The sequence below is a fragment of the Oncorhynchus mykiss genome, chromosome 17 (genome assembly GCF_057628025.1).
Source record: "Oncorhynchus mykiss isolate SJ-2025 chromosome 17, ASM5762802v1, whole genome shotgun sequence".
NCBI classification, from domain to species: domain Eukaryota; kingdom Metazoa; phylum Chordata; class Actinopteri; order Salmoniformes; family Salmonidae; genus Oncorhynchus; species Oncorhynchus mykiss.
The window spans coordinates 43,881,086-43,903,284 of NC_143038.1; the positions used below are offsets into that span (position 1 = coordinate 43,881,086).

At 43.3% G+C, this 22,199-nt stretch overlaps 1 protein-coding gene across 2 annotated transcripts in view; it reads left to right on the forward strand.

The window, feature by feature from the left end:
• The window catches only part of srgap3 (SLIT-ROBO Rho GTPase activating protein 3), a 120,705-nt gene that overhangs the window by 39,297 nt on the left and 59,209 nt on the right, over window positions 1-22,199 (forward strand). For both annotated transcript variants that reach the window (XM_036950354.2, XM_090205686.1), the window contains exon 3: window positions 13,127-13,289. In XM_036950354.2, coding sequence (XP_036806249.2) covers window positions 13,127-13,289 — 163 coding nt within the window. The remainder of the gene's footprint in view (window positions 1-13,126; window positions 13,290-22,199) is intronic.

Here is a 22,199-nt window from a genome sequence, read left to right on the forward strand (position 1 = left end):
GTACACGTTACTGCAAAACTTGAGACTGACATTTCATGGTTTTTCATTTGGAATAAAAACAGTACTGTTTCTTTTTAAAAACCTGACCAGACCATACTGCAATGCAATATGTAGTTACAGCCCATAACTGAGTTTTATTGATTGCCTTTGACATTTAATCCAATATCGCATTTTATTAATCGGTCCAAATACCGATCCCTTCGTGAACTGACACTCGCACTTGACCTTTTCCCCCCTGACCTTGCTGATAGCTACTTTATTGAGGAAAATGTACAACTATGACTGTGATATGTGGTTGTCCCACCTAACTGTCTTAAGATGAATGCACTGTAAGTCGCTCTGGATAAGAGTGTGTTCTAAATGACTAAAATGTAAATTTGATAAATGGATTTCAGATAACTCAATCAGCAGGAAAGCCTTGTTAAGCTTGAGCCTACATCATCTGAAAGGTTCATAATTGATGCACAATATTCATGGCCATGTGCCAGTGATTCCTTCACTAATTATTCATAATATTATGAATAAGAGAGAGCATCAACTACCCAGTGACTCCCAGCAGACTGCTAAGCGTTATGCATGGGGTTGCTTGGTTGGTGTACTTGCCTGTAGGGCAGAGGCAGACCAAGGGCTGCCAATCTGCATTCCACCAAATACTTAGAATTAATATTTATTAGGCTAGACTACAGTACATACTATACATAATATTCTGTCTATACAGATTGCTTTGCACCATTGCATTTCTAATTTACGGACATTAGTGAGAACCAAGCAGCCTCTGTTCTGTGTGCCCACCTGTCCTAACCAGCTCACTGACTGTACAGCCCCTAATCATCTGCACAGCCCACATCACTGAGTCTTTCCCCGGTGGTCTAGCGTTAAAGTTAAACTATAGTGTTAAAGGTTCAGAAAGAGAGACTGGGTGTGTTAACAGCAAACATCAAACTCATCTCCAAGGGAAAGTGTGAGAGGCTTGTAGTCCCAAATCCCTTTGGTTTACAACCTCAGCTTGATGACATTATCTGCAGAAGCAGGCAGGGTTCTTTTGTGTGTGTGCGTTTGTGTGTGTGCCTGTAAGTAAGCAGGTCACTGTTAGTCTTCACCTGTTGTTTACAAACACCTGTTTGTTTGTTTGTAAACAACCGGTGTAGACTAACAGTGACATGCTTACTTACGGGTCATTCCAAACAATGCAGAGAGAAAAATGATAGAAAGATAATGACACGGGGAATAAATACACAATGAGTAATAACTTGGCTATATACACAGGGCACCAGTACCAAGTCGATGTGCAGGGGTACGAGGTAATTGAGGTTGACATACTGTGGCTTGCGAAAGTATTCACCCCCCTTCATATTTTTCCTACTTTGTTGCCTTACAACCTGGAATTACAATATATTTTGGGGGGGGGGGGGGGGGTTGTATCATTTTGATTTACACAACATGCCTACCACTAGTAAGAAGAAATTAGACAAAAAAAAACAGAAAACTTGAGCCTGCATAACTATTCATCCCCCCAAAGCCAATACTTTGTAGAGCCACCTTTTGCAGCAATTACAGCTGCAATTCTCTTGGGGTTTGTCTCTATAAGCTTGGCACATCTAGCCACTGGAATCTTTGCCCATTTATCAAGGATGGGTTCCGCTGGTGTACAGCAGTCTTTAAGTCATACCACAGATTCTCAATTGGATTGAGGTCTGGGCTTTGACTAGGCCATTCCAAGCCATTTAAATGTTTCCCCTTAAAACCACTCAAGTGGTGCTTTACCAGTATGCTTAGGGTCATTGTCCTGCTGGAAAGTGAACCTCCGTCCCAGTCTCAAATCTCTGGAAGACTGAAACAGGTTTCCCTCAAGAATTTCCATGTATTTAGCGCCATCCATCATTCCTTCAATTCTGACCAGTTTCCCAGGCCCTGCCGATGGAAAAACATCCCTACAGCATGATGCTGCCACCACCATGCTTCACTGTGGGATGGTGTTCTCGGGGGAATGAGATGTGTTGGGTTTGCGCCAGACATAGCGTTTTCCTTGATGGCCAAAAAGCTACATTTTTTTCTCATCTGAAGAGAGTCCTTCTTCCATGTGTTTGGGGAATCTCCCACATGCCTTTTGGAAAACACCAAATGTGTTTGATTTTTTTTCCGTTAAGCAATGGCTTTATTTTGGCCACTCTTCCATAAAGCCCAGCTCTGTGGAGTGTACAGCTTAGTGGTCCTATGCACAGATACTCCAATCTCTGCTGTGGAGCTTTGCAGCTCGTTCAGGGTAATCTTTGGTCTCTTTGTTGCCTCTCAGATTAATGCCCTGCTTGCCTGGTCCATGAGTTTTGGTGGGCGGCCCTCTCGTGGCAGGTTTGTTGTGGTGCCATATTTTTTAATGCTGCTCTGTGGGATGTTCAAAGTTTTGGATACTTTTTTTATAACCCAACCCTGATCTGTACTTCTCCACAACTGTTTGGAGAGCTCCCTGGTCTTCATGGTGCCGCGTGCTTGGTGGTGCCCCTTGCTTAGTGATGTTACAGACTCTGGGGCCTTTCAGAACAGGTGTGTATATACAGTTGAAGTCGAAAGTTTACAAACACTTAGGTTGAGTCATTAAACTCGTTTTTCAACCACTCCACAGATTTCTTGTTAACCAATTATAGTTTTGGCAAGTCGGTTAGGACATCTACTTTGTGCATGACACAAGTCATTTTTCCAACAATTGTTTACAGACAGATTATTTCACTTATAATTCACTGTATCACAATTCCAGTGGGTCAGACGTTTACATACACTAAGTTGACTGTGCCTTTAAACAGCTTGGAAAATGATATAATGGCTTTAGCAGCTTCTGATAGGCTAATTGACATAATTTGAGTCAATTGGAAGTGTACCTGTGGATGTATTTCAAGGCCTACCTTCAAACCCAGTGCCTCTTTGCTTGACATCATGGGAAAATCAAAAGAAATGAGCCAAGACCTCAGACCTCATCCTTGGGAGCAATTTCCAAACGCCTGAAGGTACCACGTTCATCTGTACAAGTATAAACACCAAGGGACCACACAGCCGTCATAATAGTACGCAAGTATAAACACCATAGGACCTCGCAGCCATCATACCGCTCATGGAGGAGATGCGTTCTGTCTCCTAGAGATTAATGTACTTTGGTGCAAAAAGTGCAAATCAATCCCAGAACAACAGCAAAGGAGCAAAGGAAGATGCTGGAGGAAACTGGTATAAAAATATCTGTATCCACAGTAAAACGAGTCCTATATCGACATAACCTGAAAGGCCGCTCAGCAAGGAAGAAGCCACTGCTCCAAATCCGCCATAAAAAAGCCAGACTACGGTTTGCAATTGCACATGGGGACAAAGATCGTACTTTTTGGAGAAATGACCTCTGGTCTGATGAAACAAAAATAGAACTGTTTGGTCATAATGACCATCGTTTTGTTTGTAGGAAAAAGATGGAGGCTTGCAAGCCGAAGAACACTATCCCAACCGTGAAGCACAGGGGTGGCAGCATCATATTGTGGGGGTGCTTTGCTGCAGGAGGGACTGGTGCACTTCACAAAATAGATGGCATCATGAAGTAGGAAAAGTACGTGGATATATTGAAGCAACATCAAGTCGTCAGTCAGGAAGTTAAAGCCTGGTCGCAAATGGGTCTTCCAAATGGACAGTGACCCCAAGTATACTTCCAAAGTTGTGGCGAAATGGCTTAAGGACAACAAAGTCAAGGTATTGGAGTGGCCATCACAAAGCCCTGACATCAATTCTATATATAATTTGTGGGCAGATCTGAAAAAGCACGTGCGAACAAGGAGGTCTACAAACCTGACTCAGTTACACCAGCTCTGTCAGGAGCTTTTGGGAAGCTTGTGGAAGGCTACTTCTGGTGGGAAGGTTGTGGAAGGCTACTCGAAACGTTTGACCCAAGTTAAACCATTTAAAGGCAATGCTACCAAATACTAATTGAGTGTATGTAAACTTCTGACCCACTGGGAATGTGATGAAAGAAGTAAAAGTTGAAATAAATCATTATCTCTACTATTATTCTGACATTTCACATTCTTAAAATAAAGTGGTGATCCTAACTGACCTAAGACAGGGAGTTTTTACTAGGATTAAATGTCAGGAATTGTGAAAAACTGAGTTTAAATGTAATTGGCTAAGGTGTATGTAAACATCAGACTTCAACTGTATATACTAAGACCATGTGACAGATCATGTGACACTTAGATTGCACACAGGTGGACTTTATTTAACCAATTATGTGACTTCTGAAGGTAATTGTTTGCACCAGATCTTATTTAGGGGCTTCATAGCAAAGGGGGTGAATATATGTGCACACACCACTTTTCCAATTTTTATTTGTAAGAATTTTTTTGAAACAAGTTATTTTTTTCATTTCACTTCACCAATTTGAACTATTGTGTGTATGTCCATTACATGAAATCCAAATAAAATCAATTTAAATTACAGGTTGTAATGCAACAAAATAGGAAAAACGCCCAGGGAGATGAATACTTTTGCAAGGCACTGTTTAGGTAAGGGTAAAGTTACTAGGCAACAGGATATATAATAAGCAGTAGTAGCAGCGTGTGATGAGTCAAAATAGGGGGTCACTGCAGATAGTTTATTTATTTATTAGTCTTATGGCTCGGAGGCAGAAGCTGTTCAGTCAGGATTCTGTTGGTTCCTGAGTGGACACCACCACACTGCTCTGGCCTAGGCTGCAGCTGTCTACTATCAAATGTTGGCACCTGCCTCCTTTCCCCAAAAAATAGGTTCTGCTGAAAGATCTGCAAATCAGCATCGGCGCGTATTGCAACCCTGCTTGAAAGCAATGGAAATGCATTTGAACTGCGAAGCTAGAGCCGCGTGTCCATGTTTCCCCGTCTTTTGATATCGCGTTTGATTGTGTCTGTCCTTTCCTCGCTCTTCCAGAGATAAGCAGGAAACAGGCAGGCAGTGCGGAGTGGATTAAAAACCCTTCACAGAGCATCCCAAATGACATCCTATTCCCTATATAGTGTGCTACTTTTTAACAGGGCCCTGGTCAAATCAGGATGCCATTTGGGAAGTAACCCCGGTGTGATTAATGTTGCCCAATTCCTTGTGGAAGTCCTCTGAAAGGTCCTGGGATGTGATTCAGATGAAGGTGTTCTATACATCCATGACTAAAGAGTCACATCAGTTAAACTTTTTAAGGTTATAGACTGATTATGGAAACATCTTATCAGCTATACATTCTTAAATTAAAGGATTACTGAGGCATCTTCAGATTCTGAAGATGCACGAACACACACGCAAACACACGCACTTGACATGCACGCACACACAGAGACGCACACACACACCAGGGTTTCCATTAGGAAAATGTGGAGCCGGACAATGTGACCTGGAATATTTTAATTTACCAGCCATTTTAGAAATTTAACTGACCCATATGTATTAGGTGCATAACCCATTAGGACATCCACCCAAATTTACAGTTTAAGTCTGAAGTTTACAAACACTTAGGTTGGAGTCATTAAAACTCACTTTTCAACCACTCCACAAATTTCTTGTTAACAAACTATAGTTTTGGCATGTCAGTTAGGACATCTACTTCGTGCATGACATTTTTCCAACAATTGTTTACAGACAGATTATTTCACTTATAATTCACTATATCACAATTCCAGTGGGTCAGAAGTTTACATACACTAAGTTGACTGTGCCTTTAAACAGCTGGGAAATTTAAAAAAAATGTCATGATGTTAGAAGCTTCTGATAGGCTAATTGACATAATTTCAGTCAATTGGAGGTGTACCTGTGGATGTATTTCGAGGCCTACCTTCAAACACAGTGCCTCTTTGCAAGACATCATGTAAAAATCAAAAGAAATCAGCCAAGACATCAGAAAAAAAATGTTGGACCTTCACAAGACTGGTTCATCCTTGGCAGCAATTTCCAAATGCCCGAAGGTACAACGTTCATCTGTACAAACAATAGTACGCAAGTATAAACACCATAGGACCACGCAGCTGTCATACCGCTCATGAAGCAGATACGTTCTGTCTCCTAGAGCTGAATGTACTTTGGTGCGAAAAGTGCAAATCAATCCCAGAACAACAGCAAAGGACATTGTGAAGATGCTGGAGGAAACAGGTACAAAAGTATCTATGTCCACAGTAAAACAAGGCCTATATCGACATAACCTGAAATGCCGCTCAGCAAGGCACAAGACACTGCTCCAAAACCCCCATAAAAAAGCCAGACTACGGTTTGCAACTGCACATGGGGATTTTTGGAGAAATGTCCTCTGTTCTAATGAAACAAAAACAGAACTGTTTGGCCATAATGACCATTGTTATGTTTGTAGGAAAAAGGGGGAACACCATCCCAACCGTGAAGCACAGGTTTGGCAGCATCATGTTGTGGGGGTGCTTTGCTGCAAGAGGGACTGGTGCACTTCACAAAATAGATGGTATCATGAAGAGGGAAAATTATGTGGATATATTGAAGCAACATCTCAAGACATCAGTCAGGAAGTTAAAGCTTGGTCGCAAATGTGGTCTTCAAAATGGACAATGACCCCAAGCATACTTCCAAAGTTGTGGCAAAATGGCATAAGGATAACAAAGTCAAGGTATTGGAGTGGCCATCACAAAGTCCTGACCTCAATCCCATATAAAATTTGTGGGTAGAACTGAAAAAGCGTGTGCGAGCAAGGAGGCCTACAAACCTGACTCAGTTACACCAGCTCTGTCAGGAGGAATGGGCCAAAATTCAGCCAACTTGTTGTGGAAGGCTACCCGAAACGTTTGACCAAATTAGACAATTTAAAGACAATGCTACCAATAACAAATTGAGTGTATGTAAACTTCTGACCCACTGGGAATGTGATGAAAGAAATAAAAGCTGAAATAAATCCCTCTCCACAATTATTCTGACATTTCACATTGTTAAAATAAAGTTGTGATCCTAACTGAATCCTAACTGAATTTTGCTAGAATTTAATGTCAGGAATTGTGAAAAACATGAGTTTAAATGTAGTTGGCTACGGTGTATGCAAACTTCCGACTTCAACTGTAGATTATGTTAATGCATCAGAACATGCAACTCATGTAATGAAGCAGACAATAAAACAATGTTCAAATAATGGCCAAAATAACTTGTGGGAAAACACCATTCTAAACAGCGCACGTGATAGCAGTTCCATATGTGACAGAGATGAAAATCTATTTCAGGAACTTACGTAGAAAGAGGGGGAATCTAAAGATGCAACAGATAGGATAGGTTGCGAATATGACTCGGATTCTGCCTTTGGCTTCTGGAAAAGGAAAGAAAATTGATAATTAAAACAAATGGAACAGGAAATTAATGGCACAGTGTTGTGTCCAATAGGGAAGTAAATGCAAATAAATATAATTACTCCTGTCTATACACAAGCTTGAAGGTCTATGCCTATTTGGGAACCCCAGAATTTGGACAGCTTGCATGGCAATAGGCCTAGCTGATTATTTGCACCTGTCAGTGAAAAACATCTAAAATGTGTGAAGATAGTGTCTTGAGAATAATTTAAAATGTTGAGGCAAGAAGGGCAGGGGTATGTGGCAAAGATATAGGCGAGTCTCCGCTGTCTCCCGCCAATTATTGCGCATTCATTGTTTCATTGTGTGAGTTATTTGCCCTTAGATTATTTGTTTTAATCAATTCCCCATTACATATGTCACCTGTAGTAAATGTACCGTTAATTCCCATCATTTGGTTAGATGAATTTATTACAGTCATTTATACCATTCTCATTCTCAGAGTGGAAACATTGTTTGCAGAGTTCACAACCTGCTACACTTGTGAGAAACACGTTTTGGTTTATTTCATAACTATTTATGAGATTTGTTTAAATAAAATAAAAAATCATTGTCTTTTCTTTGGAGTGCACCACATGAGCAATGAGCATGTTTCTGGTTTATCTGGCAGCAGTCCAAACACATAAAATACACACCCTCATACACTTACCCTCGCCTTATGCCCTTGGGGGAATCCCCGTTTCCATCTTGGCTGGTGGTCCAAATGATTAGCCAAGCAAGGGAAGATTGCAACATAAGCCCTTCAGCCCTCGTTTTTAGTCGGCTTTGGGAGTGTACAGTTATGTTCACTCCGGGGCCTGAAACTCCCCATAATTCAATTCGCGGCAATCCTCTAAGAAAAGTCAGCTACTAATGCACATGACGGCACAAACAAGTCTCTAAAAAGTTAATGTTTTTGTTTGGTTGTCCTTTGGAAATTGTATAAATAAAACATTTTCCTTCTTCGGAAGTTCCAGCTAGGCAGCCTAACGTTAGTTAGCTAATTCATTTGCTAGCTGTCATACAGTATGCGTTTATTAATAATTATATATTTCATATAAGTAGACATGCACTCATAATTGACTGTAGCGCATATAATGCAACCACAAGCTACCGGTGGCTGAAAACACAATCATCTCCGGATGAACGAGTGACGAATTTCTGGCCAAGGGTTGTCCATTTAAAAATCATTCCTTCCTCCCTCGCCTCTTTTTTTATTTTTTAAAATGTATTATATATTTATTTTATTCAATTTTATTAAATTGTATATGTAGCCGATGTGAAATGGCTAGCTAGTTAGCGGTGATGCGCGCTAGTGGCGTTTCAGTCGGTGAAGACACTTGCTCTGAGACCTTGAAGTTGTGGAGCGATGGGTAACGATGCTTTGAGGGTGTGCAGAGCGTCCCTGGTTCGCGCCCAGATTGGGGCGAGGGGATGGACGTAAAGTCTATACTGTTACATTGATGCTGTTGACCCGGATCACTGGTTGCTACCGGGAGGAGGTCAAAAGGGGGGTGAGTGTAACTGATGTGAAATGGTTAGCTAGTTAGCGGTGGGGCGAGCAAGTGGCGTTTCAATTGGTGATGTCACTTGCTCTGAGACCTTGAAGTGGTTCCCCTTGCTCTGCAAGGGCCGCGGATTTTGTGGAGCGATGGGTAACGATGCTTCAAGGGTGACTGTTGACGTGTGCAGAGCCTCCCTGGTTCGGGGCGAGGGGACGGACGTAAAGTCTATACCGTTACATATACTCGTCAGACGTCACCAGAAGTGTTCACTTAATTTGAGGGCTGAGGGGATAAGGTGTGTCTTTTAAGTGTTTGGACTGCAACCACTGTCCTAATAATGTTGAGGGAGTGCGCGCGCCTGAGCACGCCTGCTGCACGGAAATGTGGGAAAGTGTTTTTTTTTTTTTTAACATTGACTGCTAATGAATGATAATATATTAATTAATTAGTTCCTCACTATTGGAAAAAGTTATTGGAAAAATCATTCCAACAATCTCCCCCTTGATAATCACCAATCCTCGATGTGAAAGAGCAATGGAAGTTATAGGCCTATTGCTGCATTGGCCTATAGAGTATGAGTTCCATGCGCTAATTTCTTTAGTTGCCATATTACAAAGGCTGTTGATCTTGAAGTGACTTTTAACTTTTAGAATTTTATCATTTTAATTCAGAATGTTATGATTAACCACGTGACAATGCTTTTCCGAAACTAAAACGTTATTATTGAAATGGAACTGTTCCATGAAAATGCGCATAGGAAAAAAAGATACCATGCGGCAGACATATCTTTTGTAACGCATATCTAAAATGCTTTTTATTGTAACTTCTGCTCGGCATCAGACTAATTTCCACTCAAATGAGAATTCACGCACGGACATTTTATCAGCAGACAACGCTCTGACTGATGTGTAGCTACTTTTCGTTGTAGCCATCCTACTTTTCCACGGTAAAATGCAAGAGTAACTTCAAGAAAAACATTAGGAAATGTATCTGGCTACATCCTTTCTACAATAAACAGAAATATGATGTCCATGCATAGTTTTTGCAAAAATGCCTTGTTTTTTAAATTGATTGCTCATTTAGCATACTTGTGTGGCTGACAGCAAAATAGCGTTGCACATCTGTTGTTAACTGATGGAAATGAAGCTATTTTCTGCCGAATGTGTTACACGAATATATTTTCTGTTAAGGAAAACTATAGTTGCACGTCCCTGATCACTTAATTGAATAAAACCCACACTGTTGACCCCTGTCAATACACAGCTGGACTCAAACTGTTCTATCCAGTTGTGCCATTTACTAACAAACACGTGGCTGAACCACGGTAAGTTTCATAATGTAAAATAATGTTATAGGTGGATTGAAGAACGCAATCTTCTAACATATTGCACAAGTTAACTGCAGGTATTTACTTAAAAAGTAGTTACAAATATTAAAATGTATAGTAAAACTTCAAAGAAATAGTTTGGACAATATTGATGGTATTGAAAAACCAAATACCCTAGTATACTGAATATATGGTATACCGCCTGAGCCTACTGAGGTCTGATTTAGGATCATACTGTCTGTCTGATAAGGAGGCACTGTTATAGTAATGCTAGAGTTGTGACCTGTGGGTCTACAACCCACTGTTCCATTACTATAAAACCAGGGCTGCATTTATCACTCAGTGAAAATAATCAGCTCCCTTCCTCTCTCTCTCCCAGTGCAGAGATGTGTCCTGCTGCAGCCACACAGGCCTAATTGCTTGTCTTTTTGCTCCAAGTTCCTGTGAAATGAGGAAGGCAGCTGGGGAGAAGAGAGCCTGTGTCCTTTTGTCTCTTCCCTCAGGAAAAGGGTTTAACCCACAGCACAGAGAAACAGCCTGGCCAGATTCTCAGATGTCTCTTTTCGGAGGCTCTGCTTATAGTTATGGTGTAGGTGGGTGGGTTTTTGCAGTGTTGGCAGTTTCAGTGCTGCATTGAACGTCACAATGAATAGGCTGCTTTGTCACAGAGCATTGGAGCTCCCTCCCCATCTCTCTCCGTCTGTCTGTCTGCCTGTCTCTCCATCTGTCTCTCTGTCTGTCTGTCTCTCGTCTGTCTGTCTCTCGTCTGTCTGTCTCTCGTCTGTCTGTCTGTCTCTGTCTGTCTGTCTGTGTCTGTCTGTCTGTCGCCCTGAGCTCCTGTCATGGTAAACAACTGACTTTTTTTTTATATTCAAGGAAAATAAGTGACTTTACGAGCAGATTATAATTTTATCAGGGATTAAAGTTTGGAGATGCCTGCTCAGCGTTTTTGACGAAACATTTGGAGGAGGAGTACAGTACTATTGACAGAGAGCCTTGTGAATGGAGTCCTGTTGCTTGGATGACTAAGTTGTGTGTGTGTATGTGAGAGAGCCTGGTTGTGCTTAAGGAGGGGATTAAGCATCTCTGGCCACTCTAAGGGATTAGGAGAGGATAGAGGTGCCTGGTCCCTAGGCCTCTCATCCACAAACACCAATTACACAGCGAGGAGCTACGACTCTAACAGCCAGATAGTTCACTCAACCGGAACTGTTACGGAATGAGGGCTGTGCTGAGACAGAAAATAGGCCATCCCAGAAGGCAAGGAAAACATGATTCATCACATTGAGTTTTTATTGTAGTTAGAGAGTCACTCCTGGTCTATTGTTTCCTCTATCTAGTCTCTCTGAGACAATTAATCACTTTGCCATAGCAACAGAAAGTTCAGTTTAATCATTCTATTATCACTAGTGACCTCTTGATTATTGAACTGGCCCCAATTTGGTTTAATTGGGAGATTATCTCATCTCATTCAAATTACTTTCCCATTCCTTTTGATTCCAAACCTGTAAAAGTCATTTTAAAACCTCTCTCAGCAAATGCAGAAGTCTGAAAACCTGCTTTCATAGTATAATATTAGACACATCCATTTTCTGTCTAACTTCTTTTTCGCACCGAGCATCCTTCCTCAAACGGTGAGTTGACCTGCTATAGCATCTTGCCAGAGTCTTAAAGAGTATGTATATATGCTTGTGGTAGAACCATATGGCTGTACAGTATATTAGCTGTGTCCATTGTGGTGTCTTGCTGTGAGGGTAAGTTGGGGAATAATGGTAACAGCACTCTAGAGCAGACATATATCAGCTTCTTAGAGGTGATTAGCATTGCGGAAGCTCTCTGTAGAGGGGAGCCTTTGATGTTAATGCTCATCATTTTTCTTTGCGGTAAGTACATGTGCAGTTTTCACCACGGCTCAGTGAAACCCTCTTCTGCTATCAGTGTGTGTGGGGGGGGGGGGGGGGGGGGGGGGATTGTGTTTGTGTGTGACTGTGTATGAGTCCACGTGTGTGTGAACATACACTGGAGGGGGATGTAGTGAAAGCTGATTAGGCTTCAGTCAGAGCCCATGCCTCTCAGGGTCATTATGGTAACCAGCATTAAGGATTTAAGCATTCAATGCTGTGTCAAACTGGAGCGCTGCGAGGAGAAACTAATGGCGTCTATTCTAGGCTAGCGCCATCACTGTAGAGTGTCTGCAGATTTGTGTTTTTTCCCCTTCAATTAAGACCTAGACAACCAGGTGAGGGGAGTTCTTTACTAATTAGTGACCTTAATTCATCAGTCAAGTTCGGCCCTCCATGGAATGAGATTGACATGTGCCGTAGAGGGAGGGAAAGAGAGCGAGAGAGGGAGGGAGGGAGAGATGGCGGAAAGGGAACAGAGATATATATAAGGAGGGAATTAGATGGAGAGAGACAGAGAAAGAGAAAGTGGGAATAAGTGAGAGAGAGAGGCAGAGAAAGCGAGAGTGTAGTGTGATGTCAGTGTGGTTAAGTCTCTGCAGTCAGCCAACAATGGGATCATGTAGCAGCTGTATTGTTTACTTGGAACAGGAATCGGTCTCAGAAGCCCTATTTGTTTACTCCAACAATGCCTGTGTGTGTTGTGTTGCCTGTGTGTTGTCTACCCAGCGCGACCCTGGGTAATATAGGCTGCTCACTCATATTCACCGGGGATGGGCTATGCTTAACTTAATGGCAAGTCATCAACCTGTCAGTCCGTCTGGTGCACAAAGTAAATTATTAGGGTGAAGTCGAAGACTTCTGCTGTGGGACAGACAGATATTTGTTCTGACCATCAACTTTGTCTGTTTATACGCCTATGTGTTGAGCCTGTTGAATAGACACGCTAATCAGGTAGTAGCCCTTAGAAATATAGAAATGATGAAAGCAGAGACAACCACATGTATGTACAGTATGTTACAGTAACCCTTTGCTGATCACTCTAACGTCACCTCCTCTCTGTGTTGTGTTCAGGAAAGACCAGCACCTGCTGTCCAGTGTGAACTGCTGGTACCTGGTACTGAACCAGACCAGGAGGGAAAGCAGGGACCACGCCACCCTCAACGACATCTACACCAACAATGTCATCGTCCGCCTCGCCCAAATCAGCGAGGACGTCATCCGCCTCTTCAAGAAGGTCTGTCTGTCTGTCATCCTTCTGTCCGTCTGCCTGTCTCTCTCTGTTTACTCCTCTCCTTATCACCTGTGCTCATGTGTTCAGAGTTGAAGATACAAATGAGCACTATCTTTTATCGTTCGTTTGCTGAACCATAATGGGCATGATGTCAATTATCCTTACTCTAAGATCCTAATCATATACAAATAACACCAGATCTCATTGCTCTTTTGCTTAAGGTTACGACCACATTCAAAACAGTTTTGACCTGAGCCTTTGAAATGAGTGAAAGAAACCAAATTTCCTCTATCCTTTCCATATTCCATCTTTAGTATACCGATTTGATGGTTGAGACTGTAAGCAGTGATGTTTTTTGAGGAGCTACATTATCAGCTGACCCGTATTCCAGCACATTGGATTGGTATACCTCTGTCGGGCATAAATAAGTTCCATGTGGCCTGTGGAGTAGTAGTGCAGCAGTAGGGTTAAGATAGAGCAGGGCAGGGTACCCCCTGGCCCCCTAACCACCCATGGGCCCCTGCTGGTGTGAGCAGCATCTGGCCTTGTGTCAGCACATAGCAGAGATGACTGAGGTCTAACCCAAACACCAGACCCCTGTTTACACCTGGCAGGCTTTCCTAGAGGTGAGACCCAACCCGTGCTGCCAGCCTCCATTCACACACTACTGAGAGTGTGTGTGTGTGTGTGTGTGTGTGTGTGTGTGTGTGTGTGTGTGTGTGTGTGTGTGTGTGTGTGTGTGTGTGTGTGTGTGTCAGCAGGAATGTTAATGGGGGAAACAAGCAACACATGCTTTAGGGAGCACCAGTCAGGGCTGAAAACAGAACAACACAGCCTCCTGTTAGTCAGTACAGTTCCCTCAAGTAGCTTTTCCTCTGGCTGGTAATATGAATGGAGCTACACGTCCTTGCTGGCAGGCCTCGCGGTGACAATGGATAACATGTCAAATAAATATGCTGCCTAGCTTTGTAGCTGTCAAGTAAATGAATGGAGGAGAGAGCTGAATAGGCTACAAGTCGATCACGCTGCCCCGATGATGAAAGAAAGACCCGGTGTTGCTCAAGATTTCTGATATCCAGATAGTCATGAATGAATACTCCATAAATAGGGCATGAGTTATTCCTGACCATGTCATCTAACCTTTGACCTGACCACGGAACAACTCTGTGCCTTTTCTAGACAGGATCTGTTCTGGGAAAAATACACAGGTCTACGCTGGGCAACACAGACTTTCAACTCCCTCCAAAGATTTTCTATGGGTTTGAGATCTGGAGACTGGCTAGGCCACTCCAGGACCTTGAAATGCTTCTTACGAAGCCACTCCTTCGTTGCCCGGGCGGTGTGTTTGGGATCATTGTCATGCTGAAAGACCCAGCCACGTTTCATCTTCAATGCCGTTGCTGATGGAAGGAGGTTTTCACTCAAAATCTCACGATACATGGCCCCATTCATTCTTTCCATTACACGGATCAGTCGTCCTGGTCCCTTTGCAGAAAAACAGCCCCAAAGCATGATGTTTCCACCCCCATGCTTCACAGTAGGTATGGTGTTCTTTGGATGCAACTCAGCATTCTTTGTCCTCCAAACACGACGAGTTGAGTTTTTATTTTGTTTTGGTTTCATCTGACGATATGACATTCTCCCAATCTTCTTCTGGATCATCCAAATGCTCGCTAGCAAACTTCAGACGGGCCTGGACATGTACTGGCTTAAGCAGGGGGACACGTCTGGCACTGCAGGATTTGAGTCCCTGGCGGCGTAGTGTGTTACTGATGGTAGGCTTTGTTACTTTGGTCCCAGCTCTCTGCAGGTCATTCACTAGGTCCCCCCGTGGGGTTCAGGGATTTTTGCTCACTTGTGATCATTTTGACCCCATGGGGTGAGATCTTGCGTGGAGCCCCAGATCGAGGGAGATTATCAGTGGTCTTGTATGTCTTCCATTTCCTAATAATTGCTCCCACAGTTGATTTCTTCAAACCAAGCGGCTTACCTATTGCAGATTCAGTCTTCCCAGCCTGGTTCAGGTCTACAATTTTGTTTCTGGTGTCCTTTGACAGCTCTTTGGTCTTGGCCATAGTGGAGTTTGGAGTGTGACTGTTTGAGGTTGTGGACAGGTGTCTTTTATACTGATAACAAGTTCAAACAGGTGCCATTAATACAGGTAACGAGTGGAGGACAGAGGAGCCTCTTAAAGAAGAAGTTACAGGTCTGTGAGAGCCAGAAATCTTGCTTGTTTGTAGGTGACCAAATACTTATTTTCCACCATAATTTGCAAATAAATTCATTAAAATTCCTACAATGTGATTTTCTGGATTTTTTTCTCTCATTTTGTCTGTCATAGTTGAAGTGTACCTATGATGAAAATTACAGGCCTCTCTCATCTTTTTAAGTGGGAGAACTTGCACAATTAGTGGCTGACTAAATACTTTTTTGCCCCACTGTATATGGATATCCCAAAACAGTGGCAAACTGCTGCTAAATTGTTGCCACCGCTGCAAGAAATATGATGTAATTGAAAAAATATATATATTTCTGCTGAGACATACTTTTATAGTCGTTGACTCAATGATTGAAAGTCTATGGGAACATCTAGCATGTCCCCCCGCTACACTTGTCACCACTGTTGAAAAAAAGTGCTAGGGGAAACACTGTGATTTTCTAGGTCAGTACTTCCCAACCAGGGGTACTAGGACACTTGGGGGTACTTGACCTATCCACAGGGGGTTCTTAAGAAGACATATGAGACCATAGACCTACTTGTAAAATGGGGGTACTTCAGGGGTACTCCGGCAGAGCAATTGGTGGTACAGTAACAGTTGGTGGTACAGTAACAGAAAATATTTGGGAACCACTGGTCTAGGGTGCCTGTCTGGTATGGTAATGTCTGGTTTCTCACATCCGTGGGAACATTATCAAGGTCTCACAATCTGTTTAACAAAGAAGTAATTGACGCATGTACAGGTAATTAGGTACAATTTTCAGGTGGTTATTGGTGTTTAAAGTACTCCTGTCAAGCCATGGCTCAGTCGAGAACTGCAAGATCTCAGTGGGGTGCACAGTTCAAAATTTGGTCAAGAAAAATAGAACAAACCATTTCAATCAGGCTCCACTGTGTTCATTTTTTCTCTATTTTTAGAGAGATAAGAGAGAATTTCATGAATGTATTATTTTTGTCTCGACAGCCAGAGCAGTTTTAGGCAAGCGCTATCTGACTTGACACATCCATATTCTTACTTGTCCACTCTCTGCTCTGCTCCCTCAGTGCCTCTGCAGTACATTCTCACTCTGCAGTATGTCTGACATCAGAGCCACCCATGCATACAAATGCCATTCACCAGCTGTCAGGAGTCTTTCACATATTTCTCACAAAAAGAGCTTCCCACTTATCATGTTCAGGCCAAGGCACTTTCATATCTGATTTAACATTACATATTTCCTGTCCTCCTTGGGAGTTTTGATGATGAAGGTAAAATAAAATAACAATTTGACTCTCTTTCTCTCTGGCTCGCTATCTTTGCTCAGTATAGTATAAAGGGCGGACCACAGAGGGACGCACAAACATTGTCCAATCAAAGAAAGCTCATAGAATTCCCTCTCAGCTGGCCCCTCCTCCTGTTGCTATGAGCCCCTCTCTACATGATTGATTGCACATTCCAATTTTGACTCATCAGCCTGCGTATGTTAGGGCTTGGTTTTGATGGTTAGAACTTCTACCTGGTTGGCATAAGATGTGCGGTCAAGTATGAGATGGGTGTGTGTCTGCCTTCAGGCAAGCTTACTTGCATCTACCTGTATCTCTCTCTTTCTCTGTGTTCGTGTGCGCGCATGTTTAGAGATTAGCCCTGGTACTTGGCTCTGTGCTGTAGAGTCAGAGTGTAGCAGTGCTGCTGGCTCTATCGATCCCACTGTTTTACCCTCCATATGATTTATGTCCAGGGAGGGCCACCATAGCAGGCAGAACCATAAATCCTAGCAGACATGGATGTATAGGGACCATATATCAGATTCAGTATACCTAGAGCTAGGGCCTGGAACATTATGGCGTCTTAGACAGCGGAGGCTTTGGGCACACTGTGGGAGTGTGAAACGTCCTTTATGTGTGTGTGGGTAGTATTAAAGATACACTTTAACAATGAAATAGAGTTTGAGATTAAACACTCAAGGTATGTGCTCTAGAAAAAAACTTTTCTGAAAAGGTTAGTCAGAGTCGTACTTCTGTGAAGTAATTAAAGGCGTTATATCCTTTGTGCCTACTTGATTTTCTGCGAAAACACAGTAATGTGTGATGTGGGTGGATTCACATGCCCCTGTAGCCTCAATCTAAGAACAGTTTGTTTTCTGTGGCATGTACCGCCGTGCTAGCAATTACGTTCTCTCACTGAGCTCCCACAATGCCAGGTGTGTTCCCCACACTCGTCATCACTAGATAGGTTGTGTGGGATGGGTGTAAATGCTGCAGTATTTCTGTCCTCTGTGAAACACATTACTTATAGTCCTCCTCCATCTTGAAGGCTGATAGGAAAACTGAATGTCACTGACAAGTCAAGCTTCCATCAGTTACGGCTTCTTTCTCAAGGCTCCTTTTGAAAAACAACACTGTACATGACATGACAAAATGACAATCTGGATATTGGTTGACAACAGGAAAAAGATGAAACGGCTGATTGTGCCTTTTCTCAGCTTGAGTCATTACTGATGTTATCTACTTAATAAATCAAATCAAATTGTATTAGTAACATGCGGAGAATACAACAGGTTACAGTAAAATGCTTACTGACGAGGCCCTAACCAACAATGCAGTTGGATAAGAATAAGAATAAGAATAAGAAATAAAAGTAACAAGCAATTAAAGCGCTGCAGTTAAATAACAATAGCGAGACTATATACAGGGGGGTACCGGTACAGAGTCAATGTGCAGGGGCACCGGTTAGTTGAGGTAGTATGTAGGTAGAGTTATTAAAGTGACTATGCATAGATGATAACAACAAAGAGTAGCAGCGGTTTAAAAGAGGGGGAGGGGGGGGGAGGGGGCGGGGGAAATGCAAATAGTCTGGGTGGCCATTTGAATAGATGTTCAGGAGTCTTATGGCTTGGGGAAAGAAGCTGTTTAGAAACCTCTTGGGCCTAGAATTGGCGCTCCGGTCCTGCTTGCCGTGCGGTAGCAGAGAGAACAGTCTATGACTAGGGTGGCTGGAGTCTTAGGGCCTTCCTCTGACACCGCCTGGTATAGAGGTCCTGGATGGCAGGAAGCTTTGCCCCAGTGATGTACTGGGCCGTTCGCACTACCCTCTGTAGTGCCTTGCGGTCGGAGGCCGAGCAGTTACCATACCAGGCAGTGATGCAACCAGTCACGATGCTGTTGATGGTGCAGCTGTAGAACCTTTTGAGAATCTGAGGACCCATGCCAATTATTTTCAGTCTCCTGAGGGGGAATAGGTTTGCTTGGACCATGTTAGTTTGTTGGTGATGAGAATGGGGACGTGCTCGGTCCTCTTTTTCCTGTAGTCCACAATCATCTCCTTTTGTCCTGGTCACATTGAGGGAGAGGTTGTTGTCCTGGCACCACACGGCCAAGTCTCTGACCACCTCCCTATAGGATGTCTCGTTGTTGTCGGTGATCAAGCCTACCACTGTTGTGTCATCGGGCAAACTTAATGATGGTGTTGGAGTCGTGCCTAGCCATGCAGTCATGAGTGAACAGGGAGTATAGGAGGGGACTGAGCACGCACCCGAAGGGCTCCTGTGTTGAGGATCAGCGTAGCAGATGTGTTGTTACCTACCCTTACCACCTGGATGCGGCCTGTCAGAAAGTCCAGGATTCAGTTGCAGAGGGAGGTGTTTAGTCCCAGGATCCTTAGCTTATTGATGAGCTTTGAGGGCACTGTGGTGTTGAACACTGAGCTGTAGTCAATGATTTGCATTCTCACGTAGGTGTTCCTTTTGTCCAGGTGGGAAAGGGCAGTGTGGGGTGCAATAGAGATTGCATCTTCTGTGGATCTGTTGAGGCGGTATGCAAATTGGAGTGGATCTAGGGTTTCTGGGATAATGGTGTTGATGTGAGCCATGACCAGCCTTTCAAAGCACTTTGTGGCTACAGATGTGAGTGCTACGGGTCAGTAGTCATTTAGGCAGGTTACCTTAGTGTTCTTGGGCACAGGCACTATTGTGGTCTGCTTAAAACATGTTGGTATTACATACTCAGACAGGGAGAGGTTGAAAATGTCAGTGAAGACACTTGCCCGTTGGTCTGCCAATGCTCGGAGTACACATCCTGGTAATCCATCTTGCCCTGCGGCCTTGAGAGTGTTGACCTGTTTAAAGGTCTTACTGACATCGGCTGCGGAAGAGCTGGTACTCTCATGCATGTTTCGATGTTATTTGCCTCGAAGCGAGGCTTCCGGGTTCCAGGTTAGAGTCCCACTCCTTGAAAGCGGCAGCTCCTAGCCTTTAGTTCAGTGTGGATGTTGCCTGTAATTTTTAATTTTTTAATTTTTATTTATCCGTTATTTTACCAGGTAAGTTGACTGAGAACACGTTCTCATTTGCAGCAACGACCTGGGGAATAGTTACAGGGGAGAGGAGGGGGATGAAGGAGTCAATTGTAAACTGGGGATTATTAGGTGACCGTGATGGTTTGATGGCCAGATTGGGAATTTAGCTTTAATAATCCATGGCTTCTGGTTGGGGTATGTACATATGGTCACTGTAGGGACGACGTCATCAATGCGCTTATTGATGAAGCCAATGAGTGATGTGGGTTACTCCTCAATGCCATCGGCGGAATCCCGGAACATATTGCAGTCTGTACTAGCAAAACAGTCCTGTAGCTTAGCATCTGCTTCATCTAGATATGTTTTATTGATCTAGTCACTGGTGCTTCCTTCTTTAATGTTTGCTTGTAAGCAGGAATCGGGATGGAATTATGGTCAGATTTGCCAAATGGAGGGCAAGAGAGAGCTTTATGTGCATCTCTGTGTGTGGAGTAAAGGTGGCCGAGAGTTTTTTTTCCCTCTTGTAGCACATTTAACATGCTGATAGAAATTCGGTAAAACGGATTTAAGTTTCCCTGCATTAACGTCCCTGGCTTCTAGGAGCGCCACCTCTGGGTAGCGTTTTCTTGTTTGTTTATGGCGGAATACAGCTCATTCAATGCTGTCTTAGTGCCGACCTCTGACTGAGGTGGTATGTAAACAGCTACGAAAAATACAGAAAAAAAATACAACTCTCTAGGTAGATTTTGTGGTCTACAGCTTATCATGAGATACTCTACATCGGCCTCCCGGGTGGCGCAGTGGTTAAGGGCGCTGTACTGCAGCGCCAGCTGTGCCATCAGAGTCCCTGGGTTCGCGCCCAGGCTCTGTCGTAACCGGCCGCGTCCGTGGGGCGACGCACAATTGGCCTAGCGTCGTCCGGGTTAGGGAGGGTTTGGTCGGTAGGGATGTCCTTGTCTCATCGCGCACTCCTGTGGCGGGCCGGGCGCAGTGCACGCTAACCAAGGTTGCCGGGTGCACGGTGTAGCCTCCGACACATTGGTGCGGCTGGCTTCCGGGTTGGATGCGCGCTGTGTTAAGAAGCAGTGCGGCTGGTTGGGTTGTGTATCGGAGGACGCATGACATTCAACCTTCGTCTCTCCCGAGCCCGTACGGGAGTTGTAGCGATGGGACAAGATAGTAGCTACTACAACAATTGGATACCATGAAAAAGGGGTAAAAATAAAAATAAAAAATACTCTACATCAGGTGAACGATAGCTTGAGACTTCCTTAGATATCGTGCACCAGCTGTTATTTGCAAAAATACATAGTCCGCCGCTGTTTTATCCTGCCGGCACAGCGGATAACCAGCCAGCTGTATGTTGATAGTGTCGTCGTTCAGCCACGACTCCGTGAAGCATAAGATATTACAGTTTTGAAAGTCATCTATTTAATTCTCCAAAGATTGCACGTTTGCTAGCAGAATGGAAGGAGTAGGGGGTTTATTTGATCGCCTATGAATTCTCCGAAGGCAGCCCGCCCTCTGGGCCCTTTTTCTCTGCCTCCTCTTCACGGAAATCATGGGGATCTGGGCCTGTTCCCGAGAAATCAGTATATCATTCGTGTCGGGCTCATCAGACTCGTTAAAGGAAAAAAAGGATTCTGCCAGTCCGTGGTGAGTAAGAGACGGTAGTGGCAACATTATGTACAAAATAAGTTTTAAAATTGTCACAAACAATGCAAATAAACGAACAAAAAAACACAATCGGTTGGGGACACGTAGAAGGTCAGCCTTCTTCCCTTCTGCCATTTTACAAAGACATCCATTAACTGCATGAGTGTGTTTCACCACATCATATACGCCAGTAATGTGGTAACACTATAAATGCTGATGTTGATGGTTCAGCCGTTTTTAGAGGGTGTTGTCCCAATGCTTTCAGTGCAGATCACAGGTGGCAGGTCAGAAAGAGAGGGATGTGACATTTACCCACCAAGCACCACAACTAAACAGCAGCTTTAACAGTCAGCAGCACATCATCTGTAGCTAAACATAGCCCATGTGTAATAATCACAGGAAACGGCAGCGTGAGGTGGAATATGAAACCACACATACTCCAGCCCTCTTCAGACATAGAGGGAGAGAGGCCAGATGGGAAGTTCATTCACTAGTCTAGGGGTTGATTGTGTTCCACTGGCTGGTCTGGCTGGCAGTCTCTCTTTTAGAGTAATGTATGTCTCTGTCCATCCATCACATGTACAGTGCCTTTTTCCACATTTTGTTACGTTACAGCCTTATTCTGAAATGTATTAAATATTTTTTTCTACACACAATGCCCCATAATGACAAATCAAAAACAGGTTTTTAGAGATTTTTGCTAATTTATTAAAAACTAAAAATTGAAATTTTACATTAAACATAAGTAGTCAGACACTTTACTCAG